Source organism: Pseudochaenichthys georgianus, chromosome 12 (assembly GCF_902827115.2).
Source record: "Pseudochaenichthys georgianus chromosome 12, fPseGeo1.2, whole genome shotgun sequence".
In the NCBI taxonomy this organism is placed as follows: Eukaryota; Metazoa; Chordata; class Actinopteri; order Perciformes; family Channichthyidae; genus Pseudochaenichthys; species Pseudochaenichthys georgianus.
The window spans coordinates 24854457-24881936 of NC_047514.1; the positions used below are offsets into that span (position 1 = coordinate 24854457).

Here is a 27480-nt window from a genome sequence, read left to right on the forward strand (position 1 = left end):
TTCAGCTCACCCTTCTGCCGGGCTTTCCAGAGGGTCCAGAGGTTCCCAAGGGTCCACGGGGTCCCTGAAACAAACATGTATTTATAACTCAGAAGTGTTCAAATTTGATTGCACGATACTGATGGCAAAACACTTTAAGAAGAAATTCAAATATAGCATTATCTTTAGAAATTGTTTGAAAAAAAGATCCAATTACTCTTCAATTTGTGTTTTGTCTCCAACATTTTTTAAAAGGTGCAATTACACAATATTATATACGTGTATTATTAAATGGATATTTTAAGTATTAATGCCAATATGTTTCCCAATTTGGGATCAAATCTAATCTTATCTTACAAACCCCGGCTTAGAAATCAAACTTAAAGAATAAAAGTTGCATTTGTATCTGTAGAACTAATGCCATACCACAACAGTTTACAAATGTGTTTAGGTTGACATGTTTTTACATGTTTACATCTCATACCTGATGACCTGAGTCTCCAGACTCTCCCTTCAGGCCTGAGCCCCCGGGAGGACCCTGAGGAGAAAAGCAACAGACCATTTAATTGATATTAAACTCACAGAAGTTTTCAACACTACAAGTCTGAGTTTGTTTCTGAAACACGTACCAGAACGCCGGACCTGCCAGTCAAACCCATGGGACCTGTAGGGCCGCGCATAGCCATCTGAACACAGAGAGGAAACACAATGAGATACGAAACATATATAAAAGGAATAAATAACGGATAACAGAAGGAAAGCTGAAGTGTATGTATTTATAACGTGCAGTTACTCATTTGCATGTGTGTGGGTGTGCTGTAGTTATATGTGTGTCTGTCCCTTGTGAGCAATGTTGCATAAATGATGCATGCTTGGAAGCAACCGCAGGGTATCAAATATATCAATGACATAACAAAAATGATAATAAGGAAGGGGTAGCAAGGATTTATGCCATAACTATAGAACATATGGCTAGAAAAAAACATTATACAATTCACAAACAATGTGAAAAAAGACATATTTCAACAGGAGAAGCAAGATTGGTGAATATACAATTTAGTATTGATATATTATGTGTACAGTTACCCTAGCCTGCTGCATGATGGCTTGCATCTGGGACTCCTGTGCTGACACAGCAGGGCCCTTCTGTCCGGAGTCGCCACCAGAACTCATTCTGAACTATGGAGGGAAACAAAGAGTAGTTAGAATGTGTTGCATTAAACATATGAACCAGCACACAGTAGAATACAGCAAAACAAAAGGAAAAGCTGGTGAAAATAAGAAACAATGCAACAATATAACAATTTGATTTGTATTCCCAAAACAACACTTTTCTTTGTCCCCATCTTAAAACTATGCAACAGATGCGAAAGTGAGCATTGGCCTCCAGCTGTCAAACCAGCACCAATAAAGGCCGCAAGCTTCGAATTATACTGGCATCTGGTGGTGAAACGACGCCATTGTACCCTAGGTGAATATCCAGGTTTGTGGTCCCAAAATGGTTGGTTTGGGAAAGGCATCTCGCGCCGGGTTACACAGCGGAGTACGGAGGCTGTTAGTTTGCAGACGCACAGCAACACAACAGTGAATCTGTGCAGACACACGGTAACCAAGAAGCAGGTAGAAACAGTCATGAACCAAATGTCTTCAGTTACTTTTCAAGTATTGAGCAAAGCCCACGGTGTATTCCACTCTGTCAACATTTCTGCTGAGTTTGATTAAATATTGGCCCTCTCCGTCGCTATCTCAGTCACAATCAAATATATGCAGCTCTTTTCATGCCTGTCTTATATTATTTTTCTCTTCAGCTTTTTTTTGTCATTCTTCTACTAATTTGCATTTCTTTCCCCCGACATTCCTTTGCATCTTTGAGCTTTGAACAAAACGATCTGCGACATCAAATTGTTGACTAGTGCGGCCAGGGATAGAGAAAAACACTCCGATGGGAACTAAGTTATGTTTTTCACACAACACCACCTCATTCTGGAGCGGACTGTCAACGGGAAAATAAAGAGAAGATTAATCACTATATAAAGGACTGTTTAAGAAATAACATATTGTTAGGACTTGCATCTTAAGTGTTCTTTCCATGATTTGAACACAAAACCAAACAGTTCTCTGGTGAGGAGAGGGTGAAACAACAATGCATGTTTCCCATTAGACTCGGGGCTCAGGTTACAAGCTCTCTGCCAGTGGATACACCAGAACGAGTTCCTGTCCAGACAGAACTCCCTCGGCTCTGAAGACCCCTGAAACCACAGCCTCACATCTGTACGACTCATCCGATCCAGCAGCAGCAGCAGCACACATCTTCCAAATACAAGGAAAACAACGGGGGACAGGTAGACAGCGCAGGACGCTGTTAGCGGGATAAGTGTCGCGGTCGACTCAAAGCACGCAGCTGAAGCTACAGAGAGAAGCAACAGCATGACTTTGCTTCCTGTCTGTATCCACACAACTTAATGGAAGGACATCTTCAATTCTTAAATAAGTTCAAACTAAATAAAAAGTCCTTTCATTTTTGCTGTAATTCGGCCCTTGATAGTGTTTATTTTACAGGTTCAACTTGTATATATTTTACTCTTAAGTTCTGTTTTATTTTCTATTTGAGATGTTTCTATTTTACGTTTGTTTATTTTCTACTTTTTTATTTGCAATGCCTTGTTTTAACATCTTGCTGTTCCAATTTTTTTTCGCAATTTGGGATCAATAAAGTATATCTTATCTCAATATGCAGATTTAAGTGTATTAAGTCAAAACATCTGAACGTGATCACTACAGATGATGTGAGGGGCGACATCTGTTACTCAAGCTGCCACTAGGGGCCGCTAAAGCACAGATTGCATTACAACATATTTGTAAGGGCCAGGCTAATCAAAGACGGTTTGGAAGGAAACCCCCTTCATTCCTCTGCACTGTGTAAACCACATGTCAGGGTTATTGATAAAACAGACAATGATACATCATACTTGGCTTTGAAGAAGGCTGAACGACTCCATAAAGCCACATGGCGAATGCTTTAAAGTGGGGGTAACCATGAAAGCGCACATCACTTCCTCTTCCTCCACGGTTATCTACTTACAGGCAGCATCAGGACAGTACCAGGGGGTCCGGGCAGACCATCAGCACCGGAAAGGCCAGCACGACCAGGAAGACCCTTTGTCGGAAAAATGACACAAACATGAGTTCAAGCACTAAGACCGAAACATGGTTAGTTTCTGTATTGTAGAGCTTAATTTAACACACCCTCTCTCCAGAATCTCCAGAACTGCCTGGTTGGCCAGAAGAACCTGGGGGTCCGGGGAGGCCCTATGTCAAGAAGAAAAAACGAATTTCACACACATAATATACATAATGCGTCACAAAGGAACAGGGACGTTTGCTGCACTAAAAGTCCTCGCCTTTATCTGGCAAAGTGGTCACACATGGGGAAAGGAATGCATGAGGCAATATGGGACAGCTTGTGGAGTTGTAAATTATTCGTGAGGAGATCTTTATTTGTCTTAAGCTTGGCACTTGAATGGCTGGACTCCGTGGGACTCCATCTGCAGGGTGTCAAGAGCAACTGTGTCTGAAAAAACGGTCCTGGATAAATAATTGAGTTCTTCCACATCTGGGCAAGTCCACTTCTCTGCAGGGGACTTGTGTTGGCCCCTCCCTTTGCATTACATCAGACAGCCAGGATCTTCTCAGCACAGCATGAACACTTGCATTTTAGAGGACTGGATTGTGTCAGAACATATTGGTGAACTGGAGTATTAGAATTGTTTTTGTGATTTTATCGTTGACATGGTTAATTTACTCAATGCTTTGCCGTTGATTCCTTCAAGACATTTTTCTCACTCATTTTATTTACATGATTTAGTGCTATACTGTTGGATTTAAAGGGCTCTGATTAATGCAAATGCAATCCCACAGATTTAATAAAAACATTCTACTTGTTGACTTAGATTGTATGCATATTATGGTGTTTTCTTTATTCTATGATTTTCTTCCTAAAAGGACATACAATATAGTCCTTGCTTATAGTTTTGCAATGTAATTGGTTACTTGGTTACCCCTGTATCATGAAATGCACTGTGCCAGAGTATTGCCAATACACAACGTCGGATACATTTATACACAGAGATTACACAGACACATGACATGATGAGGACAGGAATAGAAGAGGAGAGGAAGTAGAGGAGAGACAGGGTGACTTACTGTTGGCCCTTCAGGCCCAGACGGGCCCTCCACTAACATTCCCTGAAACACAAGCAGAGAAATCATTAGTCAAGAGTCCCGCAACAATCTCCTGTGTGTGCAGCGACCTGCTGCAGGTGCACACACAGGCATCATTCTGACTTCATTAACACAACGCTGTGCTTAAACTCGACATGAAGGCATGTCCCAGCAGCTGCCTATCAGCGCTCTGCCTCTGGAGTCAGCCTTGATGCACATTCCTGCCTGTCATTGCAGTTATGCTTTGCATTAATCCATGGAGTAGGGAGGGTGAGCGACTGCACAGCATCGGAGGCAAAGACACCCTAAGGTTCTGTCCAACGTGTTCAAGCTGAAGGAAGGACTAATGAAGAAGGCTTCACTTGTTTTCACATAATCCGATGAAATATTTGATCTGACATGCGAATGAAAGCCTGTTTGTACAGGTGTCATTGTGTCTATGCTTTGAATGTGTGCAATTCATTTATTAAAGTGGGTATTTTGCCATATATCCCCTTAGCTAAACAAGCAAATCCTCATCATCGAGTCAGAGCAGGCGATGAATGGATGGTACGACGAACAAACTACTATGTGACTATAGCAACATTTAATATTGTTGATAAAAAAAGATGAGATGAAAATTAATGAAACAGATTAAAAGAAAATCACCAAAATATCTTTATATCACATGTTAGACGCTTTTTCGGTGATGCATACATATTGTGGCTAGATCAGAATCTGATATCTAAAAAAGACATACATGTCAACCATTTTCATTTAATAAAACTAGAATAGAATAGTTACAGCTCTTTTTGACTAAGAGAAGAATTCAATTCGACACAAGCATACATTAAACATAAAAGAATCTGAAAAACGAACATTAGTGTGGACAACCATAGACAACCATCTGACTCACAGATGCATTGTTGCGGCTGTGTGGCTGCAGAGAAATTGTTTGTGTATTTGCTTTTGTGGCAACATGTTGGCTTCCTGTTTATTTTTACAGAAGAGAGAAACCCACACACTGTCCACATGTATTCCACGGTGTGATGTGTTTCATTAACCCCCAGGCTGAACTGTAGGATGTTCATCCCAAAATGACTGCAATTGATCATGTGCGTGCGTGTGTGTGCGTGCGTGCGTGTGTGTGTGTGTGTGTGTGTGTTGCTAGAGCTTGGGGGAAAATGTGAATGCATGTTTACAAGAGGAGAGACACACTGGGTGGTGATGTGTACACACTCAGTCACAGAGGGATGTATACTGAGTGGAGCTCAGTGACATTGTTTAAAGTGAAACAGCTGTAGCTGAATAAGAGACATACATTCCTCCTTATGGACCTAGCTAACAGACCGACGGACGTGTCTTCGCCTGTTTTTACATATAGCATTACTATCTAAATCAGGGTTGGATGTGTTCCGCCTGTTTCATTCAAACTAAGCTTATGTTTTTGGCCGAGACGCAGGAAAGGTCTTTGTAACTCCCCTTTGTTCAGCTTGTAGTCCTTCCCTCCCTCTCCCGTGTTTACACACTTCCCAGACGCTGTTAGGAGATTATTGACAATCCCTACATGGCCGTTCTGCTGGTCATCTGAACCCCAGCATAAACATTTGGAAGAGCGATGCCTTGCCCGAGGACACTACGAGACAGGCTTGGCCCTGATTCATGTTTGGCCTCAGGATCCTCCGTCAGAAGAGATGGGAGGGTTGTGTTTGGACGATGATCATACATACGTACTGGCAAATATAAACATCCACGCATACGCCATGTGCACACAATCACAGGCAGCCTACATCTGCTGCTCAAGTATGCTGTTCAAATAGTGATACTCACAGGCTCAATAACAGCAGGCTCTCCCTTCTGTCCCTTCTCGCCACGGGCTCCGTGGACCTACACACCAAACACACACACACACACACACACACACACACACGATCAGCAAAGGCCTCTTCAACACCCTCACCATGATCTCCTGCTCCTCTTCTAGATCAGGGAAACTCAACTTGTGAGGAAGTGACTGGAAGCCGGGGCCAGATAATAAACAAACATTCATTATATTTATCAGATTACATGAATTAACATTAAAAAGGTCAGTAACTTGTCATAAAATATCAATTGCTTACAAGACTCAGGCGTGTTTATGCAATCTGAAGAACATCTGAGTAAAGACCTCTTACTCAGAAAGATTTATTGAGATTGTTGATAAATATTAACTAGTAATTTATATATAATGAGTTGGTAAAGGCAGATAATAGAACAGCTAGAATTGTCTGATTTAAGAAAACGCCTTTTCACAATATCCAAAATCTAGAACGTTCTATATGTTCATATCACATCACAATACCAATATTGTATCGATTTATTGCCCAGCCCAAAAAACAATTCTTATCGTGAATCTGTTTTTTTTTTAAATGTTGAATAAGAAGATGGCCCTAAATTGAGTACCACTTGGTCTTCTTCACCTGTCCATAATCTGTCCCGGTCTCAGCAGGCAGCACTTTGCCCTCGTCTCCATAGTCGAGCCCATTGTAGGTGCCGTACGAGTCTAAATCGCCGTATTCGCTGAGGTGCTCCTCCTTGAACCCATCCAGGTCTGTGTAGTCTCCCTCTCCTTCAACACCCAGGCCTGTTCCCGTGGCGATGGAGCCCCCTGCTCCGGTGCCGGCGCTGGCTGATCCCCCTCCGGTGGTGGAAGATCCCCCCGCAGAGGAAGACCCGCCCCCGATAGTGATGGTAGAACTGCTGCTGCTGCCTCCTCCACCTGCACTGACATGGTCTGAACTGCTGCTGCTGCCTCCTCCACCTCCGCTAACATGGACTGAACTGCTGCTGCTGCCTCCACCTCCACTGACATGGTCTGAACTGCTGCTGCTGCCTCCTCCACCTCCACTGACATGGTCTGAACTGCTGCTGCTGCCTCCTCCACCTCCACTGACATGGTCTGAACTGCTGCTGCTGCCTCCTCCACCTCCAACGTGGTCTGAACTGCTGCTGCTGCCTCCACCACCACTGACATGGACTGAACTGCTGCTGCTGCCTCCACCTCCACTGACATGGTCTGAACTGCTGCTGCTGCCTCCACCTCCACTGACATGGACGGTACTGGTGGTGTCACCTTCTGCACCAAGGCTATAAGCGTCGTCGGTGCCATAATTATAATCATCACCATAGTCACCAACGGAAGTTGCAACCTATAAAAACACAGATATTGTTAGTAAAATGTCCCATATTTGAAGTATGGGTAACACCCTGTGTATACAAGTGACATAACAAAATCAAAAACATTGATTACATTTCTGACCTATTAAAACAAATATGTAGCGTACTGCGCTAATTATTTCCAGAATCTATAACAGTATTTGTATAATTTGTGCATTAAAATGTCAGAAAATACTGAAAAATGCTGTATCTCAAGTCATGGGTGCTTTCTTTAAATGTGAAGTTTTCCAATAATATATGTCCTAAACTCAGGACATATACAAGTCATGTTTAAGAGATGGAACTAAACATCTAAATAGTATAGTAGTAGTAGCAGCAGTATGTCATTCCAGTAATTGTTTTATCATTACTGTGTAACGATTGAGATTTCCTTAAAGGCATGTTTTTCTTTTCTTAGTGATGGCAATGCTAGAAACATCCACATTGGCTTTGCTTCCCCCATTTGGGTTGGCTGATGATAACATGAGGGAGGGGGCCCAAAGAAGACCCTGCTTACGTATCAAACTCATCATTTCAGGTAGGACTTGCATATGTAACAAAATAAATAATAGGATTTGAAAGCTTATCAGTACATCTATTGGACCTACAGGTCATACATAAACAACGATAAAGTGAGGATGGCAGTGTAGGTAATCAACGTACTGATGTCTTATTGGCGGTCATGGTGATTGAAGACCCTTCTCCATCGGTGACCCGCCTTTCGATGTTGGAGTCTGAACTCAAGTCAATCTTTCCCCCTGCCTCCAGGTCCACCTCGCCCCCGGTGACCCGTCGGGAGGAGTCTGTATCTGGGGCTGCCGTGGCCTCGTCATAGTAGGTCTCGTAGTTACCGTAGCCATCGTAACTTTCGTAAGGGCTGGTCTCCTCTCCGTAGGCTTCTCCTCCGGCAGTGGCAGTTCCTGTGGAGCTTGATAATGAGCCAGCGGATGAGCCAGCGGATGAGCCAGCGGATGAGCTGCTGGTGATGGAGGTCACTTTGCTGCCGACGGGCCTCAGAGCCTCCTCCGCTTCAGACACCACGATGTCTTCATCTGCCATCTGTAAGGCATCAACATGGTTACTTTGGAGCATTTGAAGGAGGACTGTACCCAATACTAGGAGTTCCAAGCTTCACATTTTTTTTTCACCTGACTCTTCATCGTTTTAAAAGATGGTAATTCACAGTTACAGATGAATATAAGGCTAATTCAATTGATCAAGTACTATACTATTAGAAGAATTGGATTCCAGCTGTGGCTGCATGGGACTGTTTCAGACTTGTGATACAAAACAATTGACATCAATCCATATGTGTTGCCATTTAGCATTTCAAAAGACAAACAAGCTTTCAAGCTTGCCTCACACAACTGAGTGAAGCAGCTGTATTAACAGGGCACACATTTATTTAACCTAAATAACAAGAGAAAACGAAATAAATCCCTTTATTTAGGGTTGTGACAAATCATCACTTTTGAAAACCTCCATGTAAGCCTTGAATGTGGTAAAAGATAACATGCAGCACAAAATGCGAAACAACACGACTGTATTGGCGTTAACACATGAAGTCAATATTGGCAATGATATGATGGTAGCCCACCTTGACTTCTTTTATCGTCTCAGCATCAGATGTTGATTCAAGAGGCTTTCCCTCGGTGTCCTCATAGTAAGGGTACTCGTAATAGTAGCTGTCCTCCTCTGTGTTCTGAAAGAAAGAAACATTACAAGATAAATAGCAATATATTTATATTAAACACTTGATTATTAGTATCTATGAGATACTTAGCATATCATCCACTCTCTAAGGCAACATACATTTTAAAGATGTTTTTAAGATATGGAGTCCTTTAATTAGCTTATAAAAGTGTATGGATAACCCCAATCTTCTTACCTCTTTAAACTCTAGAAAGCACATACTGTGTGTCTATGTATAGTTATGTTATAACTGCAATTCATGCATTTGGTTAGTATCATATTTTTGATTTGTAAAGTCTGTAATGAATAATATGATATCACTGAGATGTATTCAAACATGATGCCGTGCTCTGCTGCTGGGTGTGGCGGATAGATGTGTGATGGACTGGCCATCGATCACAATCAGGAATGCTTTCTACTCGTGGAAAACTCACGTCGCACCTCCCTGTTGCAACTTGTTACGACTGAATGACAAATGACTCCTCCACTGCTTTCTTAATTCATCAGTCAGACATCTTTAGAGAGAAAGCAGGTCAAGTTCTTGTGTAACTCGCACGCATACTGACAGGCCCCTGGGGCGAGGAAAAGGTCACGAGGAAGGACTTCCTGTCTATCTTTTAACACTCCTCTGACACACCTGTAATCAGCAAGCAGTGTATTGGTATTCAGATCAGGAAGCGGCGTGGTGCAGGGATGCAGGCTTAGGCAGGCACCACATCATTCCTGAACATTATGAACTAACTGCATAGCCTGATAAGCCCGATCTCTCCAGTCAGCACTTTCCCTTGGCAGAGTGCAGCTCTCCTGTATCAGCCAAGAGGCTCTTTCCTGATCTGATTTTACTATCACAGACAATTATGGATTAAGGGAAATGTACTTCCTGGAGAAAGGTCAGCCATTGGCACACTTGGTGATTCTCTGGCTGGATTCTCTGGTATGCAAACATCCACCAAAATGTCCTCTAGTAATGGCCTTCTGTTAACACATCTGCACTGTAAGCGCTAGAGTTAAAACCAACATTAGATGATATAAACGTAAAGAACGGCCTGGTTACTCACATATTCATCGGTGTTGGGGTCCTGGTTCTGAGGCTGGTCGGGCATGGGCACTTCACAATCAGGACTGTAGTGCTCACAGTAGTCATAGGCAGCACGATGGTCTCCTACAATCAATAGCTGCTGGATGTCTCCCTGGAAACCACAAGAAACAGGAAGTTGTGACTCACTGAACGAAGCTACAAGTCATGCATTTAAACAAACAAGCAAACAAATGGAAGAGGGACGGCGGTCTGACACTGGCGGACCCCCGGGGAGAAATGAAAGCGAAATAAACAAATAATGAGGAGGGAGAACATCTGTGAGCGGCATTATCACATGCAGAACAGGCAGGGCTAGAAACTAGGTCAAGCCGGGGGGGGGCTGACTAAACGCTGGAGAACTTCGTCCGGGGTCTAAGAGTGTCGTTTTACATCAGAGATGAGCACCAGAGTTTTAAAACAAAAAGCTCTCGGACAACAGAGTTGAGTTACAAGAGAACGTGGAACAAAGGACTTGCTGTGGCTGCAGACGATCACACAAACATACACACAACCACAGGCTCACACTAACACACACACAAGGGCAGTATTTAACAGAGGAGGGCAAGATACTAAGATATAGTAGTAATAGTTTAGTTCAAAAATATGTTATTCCAACCATTCAAAATGTGACTTAGAGGTGGGGTAGGTAAGTTTGAGAAACCGGCTCGAGATACACTTCTTGTTATATTCCATGGAATGTTCTTAACATCCCGATAGCAATGAATATCTGAAGTGCTTTGACAACAAATCCATAAAAAAACGTCATCTGTGGAAGCCGTAGGACTGTATAAAGCACGTCTGTCAGCACATCTGTCAGCCTTCCATCTCGTGCACGCACAAATGTATCTCGTGCCGTCATTGGGCGTGCCGTCATTGGGCGTGCCGTCATTGGGCGTGCCCTCATTGGGCGTGCCGTCATTGGGCGTGCCGTCATTGGGCGTGCCGTAATTGGGCGTGCATTGCACGTTCATGTGTGTTGGAGGAGGTGCTCTGTAAGGAAGTCTGAAGGAAGGTACTTTCAAATGTTAGTGCACTCGAGCCGGTTTCTGAAACTTACCTACCCCACCTTTAAGTAAAAGTAAAGTGTTAACTTCAATAAACTTAAAGTACAAAAGGTTAAATTACACATTCTCCACAATGGCCCATTTGAGAATATTGAATAGTATATACTTGTTTAATAATTTGTAATGCAACACTGTGGTCCTAATCCCTCGGATAGCTTGTAGATTTCACCAAGGAACCGATTAAGTTGTATCTTACCCTGTAATAATACATAATACATGTTTTAATAATTTAATTTTTGATAAGCTGTATTATAAATCTGAATCTTCAAACTAAAGCTTTCAAGTCAATGTAGTAAAAAGTGAAATATCTGCCTTTAAGATGTAGAAGTAGAAGGTAGAAGGAAATTAAAGCACTTAAGCAAAGTAACTCAAATAAGCACAGTATTTGAGTAAATGTACTTTGTAACTGTCAACTACTGGTCTCAAACTGAACGATGTACAGTATTATTAAGTGTATTTAAAAACCACCCCAGATGTGAGGACATGAGTGATTGAGCCTTTAAGCTTATCATGTAAGACGAATGGATGAACTTAGCACATGGGGCATGGAGACATGAGCAGACCTGCAGGTATAGGTCGCTCACCTGATCTGATTTAAAGGGGGTTGTGTGCATAAACTGGGTGGAGGTGAAGGGAGGGAGGAACATTAGCAGAAGTGAGAGATGTAAAGAAAGAGAGGAAGAGACAAAGATTGATAGAGAAAAGAGCAAGACAGAACAAGAGGGAAAAAGGGAACGGCTCAGAAGGATCCCCGGGCTACACAGGGAGCCGGGTGTGTGTGTTTGCAAATGTTTCTCTGGGCCTCAGAGTGCACATGGCACCAAAACGCTGTACTGCGTCTATCCAAACATGTCCGATCACACTTCCAAACGCGGTGGTGTCGTTCCTCATCAATCAAACCAAACTCAGCTGAAATAAATATATTTGCGAGGGGGTGTGGGAATCATGAAGTGATGCAACCGTGGACCACAGCGGAGGAAGTGTTTTCAATTATGACCAAATCTGAAACCTCTCAACATGTCTTTCATACTTAAATTCTCCATGGGTATCTGTCTTGTCTGACAAACTGAAATGGATTGCATTTGCTGTGTAACCAGCGACAGTCCAACAGACCACAGAACTCCCCGTCTCAGACACTCTAATAGCGCTAGCAGAACTCTGATGCTCCATCCTGGCTCGTCATGTGAGAAGGGTGTATGCAGGCTGAAGGCAAACACATCCCCAAGCCTCCTCAGACAGAAAGCCTAAAGAAGCCACGACACAAGCCTCTGAGCTGTAAGAGCTCCCAGGATGGCTTCCTCTTAGCTAAAGTCGGAAACTGTTAGGAGCCTTAACTCCGTATCAGTCTCCCTTATCCTGGCAGCACTGCGTGTAGCAGCTGCACCGAAAGGGGATGATGGGAATTCAGTGTTTGAAATGAGGTCACGTCCAATCAGGAATAAGACCTCTGTGCAACAAAACAGCCCTGCACCTGCTTTCCTATTCATGTCATTCTTCAACTTTCCTTTCCTCTAAACTCCTTTTGTACAGCTCCCAGAGCAGCCAGAGGAATGTCAGGATGCTGAAGGAGAGATCCTGAGACTGGACCAAGACGAGATAATTAGTCATACACCTTGGCATTAATGAGAACGTCCTCGCAGCACCGAGAGCAGTTTAAACAAGTGTGACATGTACAAAGTGGAGGAGGCGTGTGCATGCCTGGAGAAAAGTCCGCTCCTATAAGGTTCTTACTGAGGCTTGGACATCTGATGGCTGCTTCTGATTACTAACTCTATAGCCAAAGGGAAGAAGGGAGGAAGGGGTGAGAAGAAGCTGGGTAGGGAATGTGGACCTGGGCTACGTGGATCATTCAGCACCAACAGTTCAAGCCAGCTGCAGTTTTATTTGTGTTAAAAAGGTGGCCAGGAGTTGAGAATAAAACCAAATGCAGATGGATAGGCAAAGGAAAGAAAGGAAAAACAACATGTTTCAGCATTCTTGCAACTCAAATTAACACTTCGATTGGAACATTTTGAAATAATGTCCTCACTTCTACTCCTTCGTATGAGTAAAGCTCTAAAGACTCCCATGATGCAACTTCATAGACCCTCCCTGCCTCGTAAAGCTGACACCTTCACACCAGGTTATTTCAATCTGCAGGCTGAAAGCCCAACGTGAGCCCCAATAGTACATACATACAAATACTATTATTTGAAAATAGCTTTTGAAAGCATATTTAAAAAATCATGACGAAATGAATATATTTGATCAACTACATCACAAAGAGATGAACGCTTATTTTCTTTACACAAAACAGTTTGTGTGTAAAGTTCACAGAGTACACACGTTCCCATGAAGCTGCACCTTCACAGTGAAACTATAGTCAGAATCCTGATCCACCGTGACCACCACTGATCTGGTTCTGGTTTCCTTTCTTTGAGCTGCTCTTTCCCCGCACATCACTCCATAGATTCTCGTGCCAAACGTTACATAAGCTGCTGTGTTACAGATGTAGGGAAGCAGTACGTATTCCTACACTGCGCTCCAGCTGTATGATAGAGCCAAATCTCTCATTTTGTATTCTGGCGCCGATCTGTGAACTCACTCCAGCAGTACATTGAAGCATGAGAAACTTCTCCTTTACTATATATGAGGGGCTACTACTCTATATTTTGATGACAGGAACCCGAACGGCAAGTAGTGCGTGTGCAGAGTCAGGGAATGATTAAATACAGCGACAGTCGCAAAAACCACTGATCCCACACCCAAACAGAGCACACCCTGGAGTTACACAATCACCCAGACCCCTGGGGGAACCACAAAAGACATGCCATCAGCTTTCATTTTGAGAAGGGACAGCGACATGTTTCTCTCTGGAGCATCGTGTGGCGCATCAGAGAGGTGCTTCAGGCAGACTTTCAGACAACAACAGGGTTGCTGCTGTCAGCGTGTCCCAGGACTCCTGAAATACGACTCTTCTCCCGACCAACGCTCTGCTGGAAAAGTCATTGCCTGTGGCTGTGAGCAACGGCTGAGCTCACTTCACATACTTGTGTGTTGAAGACAGATTGGATTACAGAAGCACAACAAAGACTGATCGATAACACTCTAAAACTGTGCAGATTTATCTATTCGTTCTTTGTTTCAATACTCAAATGTCACATTAAATGTTTTCCTTTCATTCCCGAACCTCACCCTGCTCGGCCCACACACACACACACACACACACACACGGATCCTTGCTGGTGTCCTGGCTGTGTCCAGGTGGGGGCAGGAGAGTGCTCTAATGTGCATGAAGCCACACATGTGTCTCAATCTGAACCTGACCCAGGTGATGCAGGGTGGACAGAGTTCATGTGTGCACTCTTGTGAATAAAAAGATATGATGGATGGGACGAAAAGCAATATTAATGCGGTTTCAAAATCCCCACAAGATGGATGCGACACAAGCTGCTAAAACGTATTCAAATGAACTGCTTGCCTCTTTCTTATATACACACACATAGTTTAAACATGAGGTGAAAGGAACTTAACAAAGGCCTTTTTGATGAGAGGGAAGTTTTTAGGTGATGTCAGGAGACCCCCTGCTGATCCTTTTTGGCCCAGAGTAGCATAGCATAAACTAAACAGCACAAATCAATGCCCCTAAAAATTCTTCATACCCCCTGAGGGACACCTGATAATGGCTCTGTCGACCTTGTACGCCCCTCACAAGGCGAAGACAACAGCTTAAAAGGAGAACAACTCAAGTTTAGTTTCTGGATCATATGTCAGCAGAGGAAACAAGTGGGTAGGAGGGCTCCACAGAGCAGGATAAGACTCTGGGAGGTCCGAGCTCTGGCTGCGTTTTAAGGCGAGCTACTTTCACAACATATTTACACAGTCACCCCTGAGCTCTGAGCCAGGCAGCGGTCCCTCTGCCAGCCAGCGCTCGCAGTCCCAGCTCCTGGGCAAACTCCGACTTGACCACACAAACCAAACAACACATCGAGGAGGTCAGCCCGCCGCTCTGAGGCTATACATCAGCACGGACACACAGACACGCACATGGACACATAAACAAAGAAGAAACACCTTTTCTACGTAAGTAAAAACACACATAATATTATGCCTGCAGAGAAATTCCACTCCAACACATTTACAGAATCAAACCTTTACCAGACATCAAGCACATTCTCACCCGCATACACGTTCCCCTCCAGACTGAAGCTAAATCCCAACGCTCAGAGCAGCTGCCAAGAGAAACAGCCCGTCTGCCATCCCTTAACCTTAACCACTCCTGCACCTATTCTATGATCCGATCCCAGTGTCCCATCCCCCATCACACTCCCTCCTGTATTTCATCTTAAGTCGGCGTCTCCGAGGACTTTGGGCAGCCATATTCACATTTCCCCTTCATTTGGGGCGGTGGTAACCAGAGCGGGCTCGCCTCGTCTAACAGACGTAGGTTCGGAGTGTTTGGCTTGGCCATTTGCTGAAATCTACATAAAAAGTGCTGAGGGCACACTTAGGGGCTTGCTGACACAGTAAAGCAACAAGAGGGAATATGGGGCGAAAAACAAACATCTGACATGAGTTAGGGAAATTCTCTTAATTATCCGTGGTGGAAACTTCACCTTCCCCAGGGTGACTGAAGGCTAAGTCCAATTCCTGTCTGAAATGTATAGAGGCAGTGTTTTCTCACAGTCAAGCATGACATATACCCTGGACAAGATAATGCAGACACATGTAACTGAAGCAATGAACATGAACACTGCATTACAATATACCATACAGACTGAAATCTGCATTCTTCCATTATCATCTAGATCCCCACATCTGGATTACTGTGTGTCTAGACCAGTGTGTCTCAAAGTGGGGGGCACAGGGGCAAGAGACCAGGAGGAAAAATCATATAATTTGAAAAAATGTATTCGAAAATAATATGATACAGTACAGTACAATTACGTGTGTGTGTGTGTGTGTGTGTGTGTGTGTGTGTGTGTGTGTGTGTGTGTGTGTGTGTGTGTGTGTGTGTGTGTGTGTGTGTGTGTGTGTGTGTGTGTGTGTGTGGAACGAGCCATTTTGTGTGTGTGCACGAGCGTGCGAGAGAGAGAGAGAGAGAGCGCACCGGTACCGGAGATCGTTGTTGTTAGCTTCTGGTGCTAGCGAGCTACGCTAACTGATATAAGGAGCTTTGTCAACAACAAAGTGGAGGAGAGTCCTCTCCCGTCAGACTGAGAGGCTCAGGGAACTAAAGGACTCTCTGAGTGTTTAGATAGTTAACTTTAGTCTAAGTTAACTCGGTGGGTCTCAAACCTTTTGGTCACGATTAAAGTAAATAATTATTTCGGAGGCACACGTTTATACGATCATTATAGTTATAAAAAAATAAGAGAATAAATGAAAAACAGGTTTGAAATTGTAACATATCCATAAAGAAAAAGTAAATCTGTCTAAATATCAGCATTTTCTTTCTTTTCATTTGTTTGCACAGATTGCAAAGTGGCAAAGTATTATAACTTATTGTTCTAGCAAAGGGATTGCACAATTGTATCATGTGTTTATGTGTTTGAGCACACAGACTTATGGAGCATTGTTTTATTATTTTTTTTTTTTTTTTAAAGGAATGCTCACGTTCATATTGATGTATTTTAATATGTTAACTTGGCCCATTACGTGACTATTTGTGTTGGGGGGGCCCCGAGTTTTTTTTTCCGCCAAAGGGGGGGCCTGGTCTAGACCGAGCTTGGAAAGACTGAAGTTCGCAGATTCTCCACTGACTGACTGACTGTGGGGAAACTGCAGTTTGACAGAAAAAACATACACATTTGCACTTAAAACTGCGGCAAAATAAACGTGCAGGTTTATCAGGCATGCCTAAGTAAAACTAACAGTTCTGCAGTAAATAGTACGACCAACATCAAGGTTGTAATGTTAACCCTAACCCTAAAAAATGCTTGTCAGGACTGTCTGCTTGGGATCAGATATAATGTACCAAGATAATTGTTAGTGCTGGTAACGGGTCCTAAATACCCCTTTATTTTAGAATGAGACCAAAGCATGGAATCAAATATCCAGGTCTCCTCTTAAGGAGCTGTATGAGAGAAACATAACCCATCTTTTAACGACTCAATAGTTACTGTTGCTAACCCTAACTGTATCCCTAACATGAAGGAGGCCAGGCACATTTGTTCACTGATTTTAAAACGTTACTAAAGCTATTAAGTGTAGCTAAAAAATAAAATAAAACAGATGCCTATTCAAGACCTTGAAACATCAATAAAACCGATTTAACCACGACCTCAGAACTGGGCTCAAATGGGTTTCTGAATTTGTAAAATCTTCTGGAAATATAGAAAGTGCTGTTAAGTTCCTTGCAAACAGTCAAGATGTGAATCAAGAGAGCATCTCCAGTTGAAAACATGTAAACCTTACATGACTGAAACATGTCAACTGTAAATAAGAGGCGCTGAGTGAACGGCAGGAACATAGGAACTAAAGTCCTGAGGTGAAGACGAGGAAACAGGATGTGTAAAACTCATCATGCCATCACAGTATTAAACTCTTAACGAGCATCTAGCACATGTTTTTACTACTTTTTCCTGGCTCAGGTTGCATTGTGGGAGCCACACAACCCGCTTCATCGCAGCCCTGCTAAAGGCCCCCCAGCCATTACTCTTATCATACAGCCTTGAACACCCCCACTCATTCCATCTTCCATCCATGCTTTCTGAAACGCATCATACTTTCCTAACTATCCTCCCCGAATGACCACGACCAACCAACACACATGCACCCACCCCCACCCTTACCTCCCCCCTTACCTCCCCCCTTGTTCAGACCGTCAGCCTATCAGCGGATACCGAGGAAACCTCTAGGTGATGTCATGCGGTACGGTTTCTGTTCCAACACTGACATCAGTGTGGAGAGAGCTCCTCATTCTTTCCAGAGTATGACCCAAAACGTTTGGCTCGCCTTCCGGAACCTGCTCCTCCAGCTTCCCCGCTCCTCCACATTCACCCCATCCTGAACATCTTGTTCTTCTCATCCTCTCTGATCCAAACTCTATCATTTGCCAAATTCTCTGACAAAAACTACACATTAAGGGTTGGGCAATATATTGATAATAAATCAGTATTTGGAAAGGGTAAAACTACATTAGTGTTTGTTTCAGTTTTTAATGAGGACAAATTCTGCTCATGTTCATATCAGGATGTAGTGTCTCTACTGGGACATGTCTCCATGCTTTAATGTTCAAAAAGCTCTTTATGTGTCTCGTACTGCCTGCCTGTGCTGCAGCACCTCTTTTCACCCTCTGTCTGAAACCAGAGCCCAGTCTGCTCTGATTGGTTAGCTGGTTGTGATTTGTCAACAGCTCAGAGATGTCACGCCCCTTAGCCTATCACGTACAATGTGTTGGAGCGCTAGCCAATAGAAGCGCGATCTGACTGTTCCAGCTGCCATATTATTGCTGATTATTTATCAAACCCTTGTGAAAAGCGTCCCTGGAAACCATTACAATATCGTATTTGAGCAGAATTATCGTGATTATTTCCATATGTCCCAGCCCTGCCCACATTCATACTGGACTCAGATACGTTAGCTCTGCTCTGGTTGCAACAATGGAGGCGGAACAAGAAGTGCTGTGTTTGCACAGCTCCACCTCGGCAACCTCGATTCACTCCAGGTCCCCTGTGGTCCCCCCGAGTGAGGCCAAGTGCTCCATCTGCCCCCGTTTGTGTTCCCTCAAACCAGCCACAGTCATTTATTTCACTGAATGCTACTTAGAACCGAGGGATGGGCAGTAAATTATCTCAGATTTCTCTTGGCACACTCGGGGGGGAAGCAACACAGAAATCACGGAACACATTCTGCAGATGGACTGTGTAATGTACAGCCATGGAAATACACTGGAAATACACACAAGCTTTCAACATCCACCCTACAGTCATCAAGAGCACAAAGATACCGGTTCTTAATGACTGATTTTAACATGCGCATTACAGTCATTATGACTATTTGATTTACCAGGTAAAATACCTGTCGTCTTATATAATCATCACCTTAATGACCTTCATAGTCTTTACTGGCACACGCTACAGTACTCTTATTCAAGCTACAGAGAAAAAAATTACATGATGGAACTTCTAGCGGGTAGACGCTTTCTCTGTGGCCACAATAACCATGGCAGGAACCAAACCACAAACCACTCAGCACACAGTAAGTACTACTTGCCTCCTGACTGCTGTGTGTGCCGAGAAGGCCCAGACTCCTGTCAGGAACTTAAGACGGGAACACACACTATTTACATTTGATATATCAGATTAAGTGTCCCTCCTTCTTTCTTTTCTTTGAAATCCTTTACTTTTTTTTAGGGATATTTCTTTCTTACTTCTTGTGCATGGTTACTTTATCACTCAAAAAGGGAAACGTGTGAGAAATCATATCAAAATGTACTATCCAAGAGTGTGTTGGTTTATTGTTTCCCCTTTCTCATGATGTGAGATTGTCGTCTCTTGAGTCAGCTAAATGAATTGGCGTCCTGGAGAATTTCTATATGTTTTGTTTGGTGTGTTTTCATGCTCTCCCCTGATTGGTGGTAACTGAGTCTGGCACAAGTCAACATGGGATCTGACTAAAGTACAGAGGGGAGAAGGGAGCAAGAGGAGGAAGGGAGCCTGAGCATAATTTGGAAACTATGTGGCATATTTTCCATTTCCAGCACGCACTGGAGCCTGTCCTGTCTCCCAACTGGCAGACACACAGCAGGAGGGCTTTTAACATCTCACACTAAATATATGTCTGTTCCCACGGTAACTATTGGACTGTTACCACAGTTCTGATGGCTGTCAGAGATGAAATCACGGCAGGATAAATGCAACACATCTCATTAAAGAGTCAACATCAACATAATCCACGCGTTATAAAAGAGTGCTGCACTTCCTTGCTTCACTCATGAACCACATCTAACACTGCTCTGAAAGGAAACACATACAGTACAGTAGATGCCGTCATTGTGTTCAATCTGGCTTTGTTTGCAGGGCTATGATTAATAGTTTTAGAGAGAACACAAAGTGAAGTTTTAGTTTTATATCCAGTCATATATCAATCGCCCCTGTGGCTTGGCGGACCAACTTTAGGGGTGGTGATGTCATATTTCATGCTTTTTGTTCGTTTTCGCAGTGCAGCAGGGAGGTCAGAGGTCAGCTGGCTCAGCATCAGTCACATCAGTCAGCCTCTGTTACTAATTATTATTGAGGGCCTCAGCCTCACAGACTAATCCCCCTTTAAACAAGCACAACTCTGACGGGACAAAGACAATACTATTCCTTGTGCCTCTCTGTGTGTGTGTGTGTGTGTGTGTGTGTGTGTGTGTGTGTGTGTGTGTGTGTGTGGTGTGTGTGTGTGTGTGTGTGTGTGTGTGTGTGTGTGTGTGTGTGTGTGTGTGTGTGTGTGTGTGTGTGTGTGTGTGTGTGTGTGTGTGTGTGTGTGTGTGTGTGTGTGTGTGTGTGTGTGGTCATATGGGGTCATGGTAGAAAGCCGTACATATCCAAACGAAAGCTATGCAAACTAAGTCTTTCTCGCACTACGTGTTTCATGTTGAGATGCACATCAGTTATCTCTGGGTGTTGCACTCCCCGAGCGCTTCCTGTCAGATTAACATGTATCTTACTTCTCCAGCCACAAAGCACACATAAAGAGAGGGGGAAAGAAGGAGGAAGGCCCTTATTCTGATAATGATCGAATCATCGCTGGCTTAATGCTCTGTAAACAAAAACTGTTGCAAGGAATTCAGTGGGAAATAAAATCAGACAGAAAATACAAACAGAAATTAAAATGTTTGACTTAAACTGCCTTGTAGCCAAAATAACGCAAAACGTCTTCAACAACAGATGCACACAAATGGAAGATGTGGAATATGTTGCACCTTCAATTAAATATGATTTACGATGGTGTGCATGTGAACGGGTAGGAGGCAGAGTTTGGGGGATGAGGATGTGGACACGACCACGACCCCCTTTCTGTGCGCCGTGAGACGCAGGACGTGGATTTGGGATGACCGTCATCTGCACCACAGCCACATGTGTCGGTACTGGAGTTAGAGTAAAGCATCATTTGCTTTATCTCATTCTCTTAACGACTTTGCATCAAATGAAGCTGGCCAGAGAATCGTCGAGAATAGACTTGTTAAGTACAGCCTTTGAAAATAGCCGATAGCGAGGTGAAGCATTGCATCACTTCTCATAGTCTTAATTCAATTCAATCATCACACACACACACACACACACACACACACACACACACACACACACACGTACCAAATGGACACAGTTGAGTGGTAACTAGTGTGCATCTGGTACGAATAAAACGTACTCATGTTACAAACAGTTCTTAATGGTGCAATCATAGAATAAGTTATAAAGTTAAACAATGAAAACAATGTCGATTTGGAGTTAAATGCCTACCTCGAAGACTTCTTCATCAAGTATTCTAGTTCCAAAAACTACAATTCCCTTGGTATCGATGATGGGGTGGGGGCTTCGGAGCAGCTTCTGGGTGGTCTTCTTTTTACAGTCCAGAATGAGGGTGATGGTCTGCTTGTGCACACTGATGGCCACTCGATGCCACCTGAAGAGGAAAGTGAAGTTAATTCACACACTTACTGGATTACATGCTGCCCACTCACACACTGTCAAGAGTCCCTTTTGTGTTGGGCCTCTTGTTCAAATTCAAATATATCCCTTCTGTTTTCTGAGGTGCAATTGAATCTCATTTCCCTTTGCTAAAGGGAGCTCTGCAGATTTTCTGCTGGCTTTGTATGGTGTATTGTGGGGGATGAAGGATGCTCGGCTTCTCTCAGGCACCCTGAGCTCCTGAAAATCGTTTGGGATGGGATTTACAGTTTCCCTTTTTAATCCCGTTTTATAGGCGAAACTAATTATACACCGGGCCTTAAGGAGAAGATGTGAAGGCAATGCAATCCATATTAAGTATAGGGTGATAAATGTACTATTTTCCAAGTAAACACTGACAATATTGCATTTTACAAATCTGTATAAAAGGGGAAATAAGGCCAGGTGCTGCTTACAATCCGAACGGAAGTCTAACAAATCCACATGAACTTTGTTTGGAGAAAATGCTGGGTTTAATATGAATATAAAAGAGTATTGTGTTTGATGTTCGTCAAGCCGGAGACGAGTGCACCTACTTTCCGTCAGCCAGGTTGACTCCTCTGAAGAGGGGGTAGTCCTCGGGGCTGGGTTTGCCTGTGTGGTCCTCGTACAGGAACACCGGAGAACGGCCCACCTCCAGGCCGAGCTGCTGGACGCCCTGCTCATTGTACACGGACAGCAGGAAGGACTGGCTGCCCTTCTTCGGCTTCACTGTGGCCAAGATGGAAAAGTCCTCCGGGAACACATCACCTGGCAGGGAGGACGGCGGGTGGAAAGAAACATGTTGGAGAGTTATAAGTAGCAGTAACTATTCATCCTCATAGGTCCAATGGAATACTCCAATCGTGTTCAGGTCGTTGTAACCCCATTGTAATGTTAAGAGACAGATTGTGCTCAGCGTTGTCAAAAGGGAGTATGAAATGTATTAGTGTTACTCCCAATTACGAAAAGCAGATGATTTAGATTGGAACAATCTGGAAGATGTGCAGGGAACACAAGTGATTTGTGGAGCATCCAAAAAATAGGATTAATCTGAACTGGATGGCTGGTCAGAGGATAGGAAAACAAAAGTTAGACGCAGAAGAGAAGGAGTGGAAAGAGAAGAGAAGGAGTGGGGCCTTTCCAGCACACGGTGAGAAGCATAATGACAAAAGCATGTGATCCTGGGAGACGGTCGAACTATCCTTCAAACCCCTCCTCCCTCCTCTCCTACAGCTGATCGATCTAACAGATACTGAGGGGCTTCAGCAAAGGTTGGGAGATGAGTAAAAAGTAGTACAAAATGTACAGGAAAAAGCGATTTAGGCACACATGTATGGGAATGGAAATACCAATGGAAATGTGGTACTGAGGACATGTCTTCGTCCATCTGCACAGCCTCAACCATTTCCTCCATGTTGCTAATGTGTTGGGCACATCTGCCAGACAGATTCCCTTCGTGGGGTGTTCTCATCGCCCCAGAAAGAGGGCGGTCTTTTCCAACCACTCGAGGAGACTGCTGCTCGCTAGTGTTTAGGACATACATTCACTTGAAGCAAACAGAGCTTTCTGATCTTTAAGCTTTGAGAAATCTGGCTTTTAACTCCACTTGTGTTAAGAGAAACCAACTGTCTGGATTCTATTGAACAAATCCAAAGAAACCGCTGTGATTCCAGTCGCAGATCTTAGCCGTGCCGAGCAGAGATTTCCAGACGGCCGGAAAAGAGAGGCTGGGTTTTGTGGCTTTGGTGGTTTTGAAGCACCCCATGCAGCCATCAAACCCCCTACCCTGTCGCCATCGACAGAATAATAGCAGACAGACTGGAACATGTTAAATTAGAATAACTAGCCAGTCAGAGGATGAGGAGAAAAATACATTTCAGCGAGAATGCAATGGTGGAAATGTGAAGTGTGGAAAAGGAAATTAATGTTGGCTCCATCATCTGCTCACTTTGGTCTTTCAGTTCTCATTGTCTTTGACTCAGTCAGCATCTGTCTGCTTGCCTTCCTGTCTCGAATACCACCATTTCCATTGCACTGCCTTGTCTTCCTGCCTTTTCTGTTAGGATTCCTTCGTTAATGTCAGGCATCAAATCACATCATGCGGAGAGCACATGCCTTGGTAGTGTGCTCCCTTTGGAATTCAGCTTGGCATCATATGAGAAAGATTGCTTTAATTGACAGATGCGTCGACAGGATGCTGTAAGGCAGACATCAACGGAGGGAGACCACAATAAAAAGAAGATCAGAGACGGCTTCAAAAACGTGATGGCGGAGTTTGAAGACGGATGCCCGAAGTCATAAAAAGGCAGAATATTCTTAATTAGAAATGCAGAAAAAGGACAGTGGGGAATAAAGAAACTGGTTTGTCGCTTATTTCCTGTTGCATGAGCAAATGTCTGTCGGAGGCAATGACTCAGCGCTGGCTCAGGACAGGCTGTTTGTGGAGGTCAAGGGTCAGCTGGGGGCGAAAGGGACACCATGGGACAGAGGGAGTCGGGGGGACAGAAGAACGACTAATTGGGGGACACGACTTTATTGTATCCGTCAAAGATGACATGTTTCCCACTCGGTTTGTTTATCTCTTGTTTCGTTCTGGTTTGTTTGCCCGTCTGGGCCAAGGAACAAAACATCAAGTGCTGTATCCAATGAACCAGGCGGATACACGGAGTTATGTTTCGGCTGGTTTGATTTGTTTTGGTAAACATGAATTGAATTAAAGTTGTATTTACATAGCAAGGTTTCTCATGTGTGGATTGTGTCCTGGCATCCCTGCCATCACAGGAAGACTGAGGTTCGCTAAAAGAACCTCCTCCTGAGAAGAGGAGGCTTAAAGAAGGGGTTTTAAAAAAAAAAGAGGTTGAGAAGAGAGAGATAATCCTGTCTAGTGTCTGTGACCCTTCCTCTTTACTCTCTCCTCAGGACCTCATGGAAAAGTGGGCTGGGGGGGGGGGGTTAGAAAAAGCTCGGGTTTCTCTGGAATGTGTCTCTCAACCAGGCCGCCAGATGAGAGATACTTCATTCCTCATTGCGTGTGTGTATGTGTTGGAATGGAGAGGCTGTGGAGCCAGAAGTCCTGAGAGTTTCGCCTGGCATCATCATCATCATCATCATCATCATCATCATCATCATCATCATCATCATCATCATCATCATGAGTGTCGGACTAAAAAGGCCTGGGAAAGAACACAAGCCCAGACATCTCGACCCGCCGATCGGGCATGACCCCGCCATTTCCTCCAGATTAAGTAGCCAATTAAAGTTGTGTTTTATTTTGATAAAGTGTCTAAATTCTGATACGGCTAGCTTCTATTTCCGTTGGACTTTGTTTGGAGGAAGAACTCAAGCGTAAGCATTGATGGAGAGTCAGATTTGAACAGGTTAAATGAGACACAGGGAGTGGTTTCCTGATTTCACACTGGAGGCCTCCGACATCTAAATGATTCTTCTTCCTTTATCAAACTTGACATCATCTCTAAAAACGCCTGCAACGTGAGGGAGGGGCAGCACGCCAGCTGATCCGCTCCCCCATCTGTCAGTGTGCAGACAGGCAGGCACATGGGGTAGAAAGTTGTGTGTGCTGTAATTGGTCATTCAGTCATCGCTGTGTCCAAATGTCTCCTTCTGTATGAGACGCAGCATTCCAGTGGGAGACAACAAGTGGACCTGTTTGCGTGCGGAACAAGGGAGAAACGTGGACAAAGAGAGAGGAAGATGGACGTGTGGGACCTGCATGGACGTGGGTGGTTGAAAGGTAGCGCTCAAGTTTAAGGCCAAAATAGCTCGTCATCCTCGTTCTTTTGAGGTTATCGAATGAAGCATGTTTGATGACGTCATTACCTCTTTTTTTTACGAGTGCATAATACTACAGTATTATCCAAAGCAAACTACTGGGATGTGATTGGCTACAATAACTAGAACATTGATTGGTTATCTGGCTTAGGCAACATTTTCTTTATCATGCATCTTCCCCATCTAAATGTCATATAATTGTGTCTTCTGTAATTAAAAACTGAATTTCTAATTATATGCATGTCATGTTTCTGGGTGTTGTGCAACATCTCTTAAATAGAAAGCCACATTTAGGCCAGGTTTCCAATGAGTTTCTACGATATCAAATACAGGCACCAATATTGCTTTTACAGCGTGTGCCAAGCCATTTGAAGCTCATAGGCGGCAGCAGAGTGCCCTCACTGGGGGTCCGCTGCCATCCAACCACAGCAGTCCAAACCACAAGTCTGAATGCCAAGTGACGGCAAACCCCATTCAGCGAAAGTATAAAAACCACTGCATACAACCACTTATCTGTATGTACTAATTATGACATGAATAAAAACGTTCCTGCTTGAATTTTCAAAGCTAGAATTGTGTTTATGGTAAAGTACTTATGATTTATCATAGATATATATACAGTGGGCTTTTCTAGAAGAGAACCGTCCATTGAGACGTGGGAAGTGAGTGTTACGGAGTTAGTGAGGGCAGACGGCTTCATTTCCTCACTTCTCCTTCACATCGTAAATGTAAGAAAGGACTCCTCTGTGTTCAGTGCCTCGTCGTTTGAAATGAATCATCCCTTCCACATGCTTGCCGAATGATTGCATGTCTGCACTTGCTCTTTTCCAACACATCATCACAGCCCGTCCGTGGTTACGGGGGTCACGGGCCTGTGTGTTCTCAAATCAGAGCGACTGTGGCTTTTAGTACCGACATTATAGCCATGACGAAACAAGCACGTTTGCATTCCTTTGCTTTCTATATGTGGCATTTGTCTAACCTTTAGGAGGCAGGGTGCTGGGATGATCATTTAGGCGAAGTATACCTGCAGGCCACAGTCATAACTCAGTGCAAAGTTAAGAGGGGAAAACACATGGAAACAAGTTTCGCTGCCCTCTGGAACATATTAGCCGTACATGTTCTTAATGTTGAGGCGATGGAGGGATATTACAAGTAGATTGTTTCGCCGCTGTTTGCACTCAAGACTTCGTGGTGCCTGCTGAACTCCTCATGTCGGCTTTGTGTTCTGCAGTCTGTTGTTTCAGATGATCCAGAGTAGCATGAGTGTAATTACAGCGTGTGTATCTAAACAGAGACTCAATATGGGCTTGGCTTCAAAGTGAACAGTATTTGTTTGATTGGAGAGCATGATAGGACACGCCGGCCACATGAGCTCCGTGGCTCTATTTTAAGCCATAAAGAAGAGCCATGGCACGGATCAAAGTTGCTCTGAGGCCAGCGCTGCATCCCCACAGACTGTGTGGGAGATTAGCTCGCAGGAAGCTTATTATGTCCTCCTCTTTTCTGCATCAAGACCACATCGCTGCTCCTTTATTTGATTTCTTTATGCTGCTGGAAAACCAATCATTTCAGAAGTTGGTTGTCTGGGGTTGGGGAATTATGGTTTTGAATTGAAAGGAAAGCAAACAGAAAATGGAGCCTCATCAGACAAAAGGGAGAAAAACAGTGCGAGGAGAAATGATAGAGGGAAACATGAAGGCGCTGAGGGGAAATAAAGAGAGGAGGGAGAGGAGCAGAAGAGGGAGGAGAGAGGAACGTTCCATAAAGCAGAAACCCAGAGCCACGTCAGCACAATAGAACGAGGCACAAGTGGAACCCTAGACTTCCCTCCCCTCTCCCACCCCTCTTTCCATCAGCTCCTCCC

General features: G+C 43.9%; 1 protein-coding gene across 2 annotated transcripts in view; it reads right to left on the reverse strand.

Moving 5' to 3' along the window:
- col5a1 (procollagen, type V, alpha 1) overlaps positions 1-27480 on the reverse strand; it is a 76787-nt gene that overhangs the window by 31790 nt on the left and 17517 nt on the right. For both annotated transcript variants that reach the window (XM_071205048.1, XM_034096369.2), the window contains exons 3-16: positions 22379-22592; positions 21636-21798; positions 10125-10256; positions 8972-9076; positions 8038-8433; positions 6639-7367; positions 6010-6066; positions 4183-4224; positions 3226-3288; positions 3062-3136; positions 1066-1158; positions 609-665; positions 464-517; positions 11-64 (exon numbers count right to left, since the gene is read on the reverse strand). In XM_071205048.1, the coding sequence (XP_071061149.1) occupies positions 11-64; positions 464-517; positions 609-665; positions 1066-1158; positions 3062-3136; positions 3226-3288; positions 4183-4224; positions 6010-6066; positions 6639-7367; positions 8038-8433; positions 8972-9076; positions 10125-10256; positions 21636-21798; positions 22379-22592 (2234 nt within the window). The remainder of the gene's footprint in view (positions 1-10; positions 65-463; positions 518-608; positions 666-1065; positions 1159-3061; positions 3137-3225; positions 3289-4182; positions 4225-6009; positions 6067-6638; positions 7368-8037; positions 8434-8971; positions 9077-10124; positions 10257-21635; positions 21799-22378; positions 22593-27480) is intronic.